A 1,569-nucleotide genomic window follows, 5' to 3' on the forward strand; every position below is an offset into this window, starting at 1 on the left:
TCTCAAAAAAAAAAAAAAAAAGAGTGATTGGGGTTGGCCAGACCATGTGCTGGGGATGAACTGGGTTGTCGCAGGGGCCCCTGTGTCCCCAGCATAGCCTGGTTATACATGGAGCCAGGCTGGCAGGCAGCCACAGTGACGGAGCCTTGCCCCTAGCGGGGCAGCTGGCGGGGACCTCGTCGGTGGAGATGTACCGCCAGGCGCTGCTGTGGGGCTGTCGCTGTGTGGAGCTAGATGTGTGGAAGGGGCGGCCACCTGAGGAGGAGCCCTTCATCACCCATGGCTTCACCATGACCACGGAGGTGCCCCTGCGAGATGTGCTTGAGGCCATCGCAGAGTCCGCATTCAAAACCTCGCCCTACCCGGTCATCCTGTCCTTCGAGAACCACGTGGACTCGTGAGTGCCTGTGTTTTGGGGACCCTATGGACTCAGGGATGGGCCTCCTACCACAGCACTGTGGCCCTACGCTGGTGACCCACAACTCTGGGACTGTCCTCCACCCCTGTAGTGTCTAACCTGCCCCATGGACCCCAGGTGCCCCCAGGAACCTCTGACCTCTGATCTTGGCACCACAGTGCAAAGCAGCAGGCCAAGATGGCTGAATACTGTCGCTCCATCTTTGGGGACGCATTACTCATTGACCCACTGGACAAGTACCCGGTATGGGGGCTCATAGCCAGGGCGGGGACATGGGGATGAAGGGTATCCGGCAGACCCTGACCTGCCCTCATCTGCCCAGCTGGCCCCAGGGGTCCCACTGCCCAGCCCTCAGGACCTGATGGGACGCATCCTGGTGAAGAACAAGAAGCGGCATCGTCCCAGCACCGTTGTCCCTACCAGCTCTGTGCGCAAGCGGCCTCTGGAGCAGAGCAACTCGGCCCTGAGTGAAAGCTCTGCCACCACCGAGCCCTCCTCCCCTCAGCTTGGTATGGCATGACCTTCAGCCCTGTCCCGCCCTAGCCTTGCCTCACCCTCCTGTCTCCTTTGAGTCTGCCCCAGCCCTTAGCCCCCCTATCAAGCCACTTTCAGCTATGTGCAGGATCTCTGACCCCTGGATCCAGGTACACACCTCAGGAGCCACTCCCCAACTGCAGTTGTCTCTGCTCAGCTCCTGACTCCTCAGCTTCCCACCTCACAGAGCCTCCCCCAACCAGGTTATAGCCTTGAATTCTGACCTCAGTGACCCATATCCCTTACTTTGGTGAGACTCTCAGACCTCAGCCCCTGCTCTGTGACCCCCACCAAGTCTCTTCACTCACTTGATTATAATCTAAACTAATCTTTGGGTTGAGCGTGGTGGCTCAAGCCTGTAATCCTAGCACTCATAGAGGCCAAGGTAGGTGGATTGCTTGAGCTCAGGAGTTTAATACCAGCCTGAGCAAAGTGAGACTCAGCCTCTACTAAAAATAGAAAACCTGAGGCAAGAGGATCTCTTGAGTCCAAGAAGTTAAAGGTTGCTGTGAGCTATGATGACACCGTGGGACTCTACCCAGGGCAGCAACTTGAGAGTCTATCTTTAAGAAAAAAAAAAATTAGGGCTCGGCGCCTATAGCTCAACCGGCTAAGGC

At 57.1% G+C, this 1,569-nt stretch overlaps 1 protein-coding gene across 3 annotated transcripts in view; it reads left to right on the top strand.

The window, feature by feature from the left end:
- Positions 1–1,569, top strand: part of PLCB3 (phospholipase C beta 3) — a 21,389-nt gene that overhangs the window by 9,387 nt on the left and 10,433 nt on the right. For all 3 annotated transcript variants that reach the window (XM_003798603.1, XM_023518516.1, XM_012810712.2), the window contains exons 11-13: positions 157–397; positions 577–661; positions 741–927. In XM_003798603.1, the coding sequence (XP_003798651.1) occupies positions 157–397; positions 577–661; positions 741–927 (513 nt within the window). The remainder of the gene's footprint in view (positions 1–156; positions 398–576; positions 662–740; positions 928–1,569) is intronic.

The sequence above is a fragment of the Otolemur garnettii genome, unplaced genomic scaffold (genome assembly GCF_000181295.1).
Source record: "Otolemur garnettii isolate 467f Iridium unplaced genomic scaffold, OtoGar3 scaffold00140, whole genome shotgun sequence".
Taxonomy (NCBI): domain Eukaryota; kingdom Metazoa; phylum Chordata; class Mammalia; order Primates; family Galagidae; genus Otolemur; species Otolemur garnettii.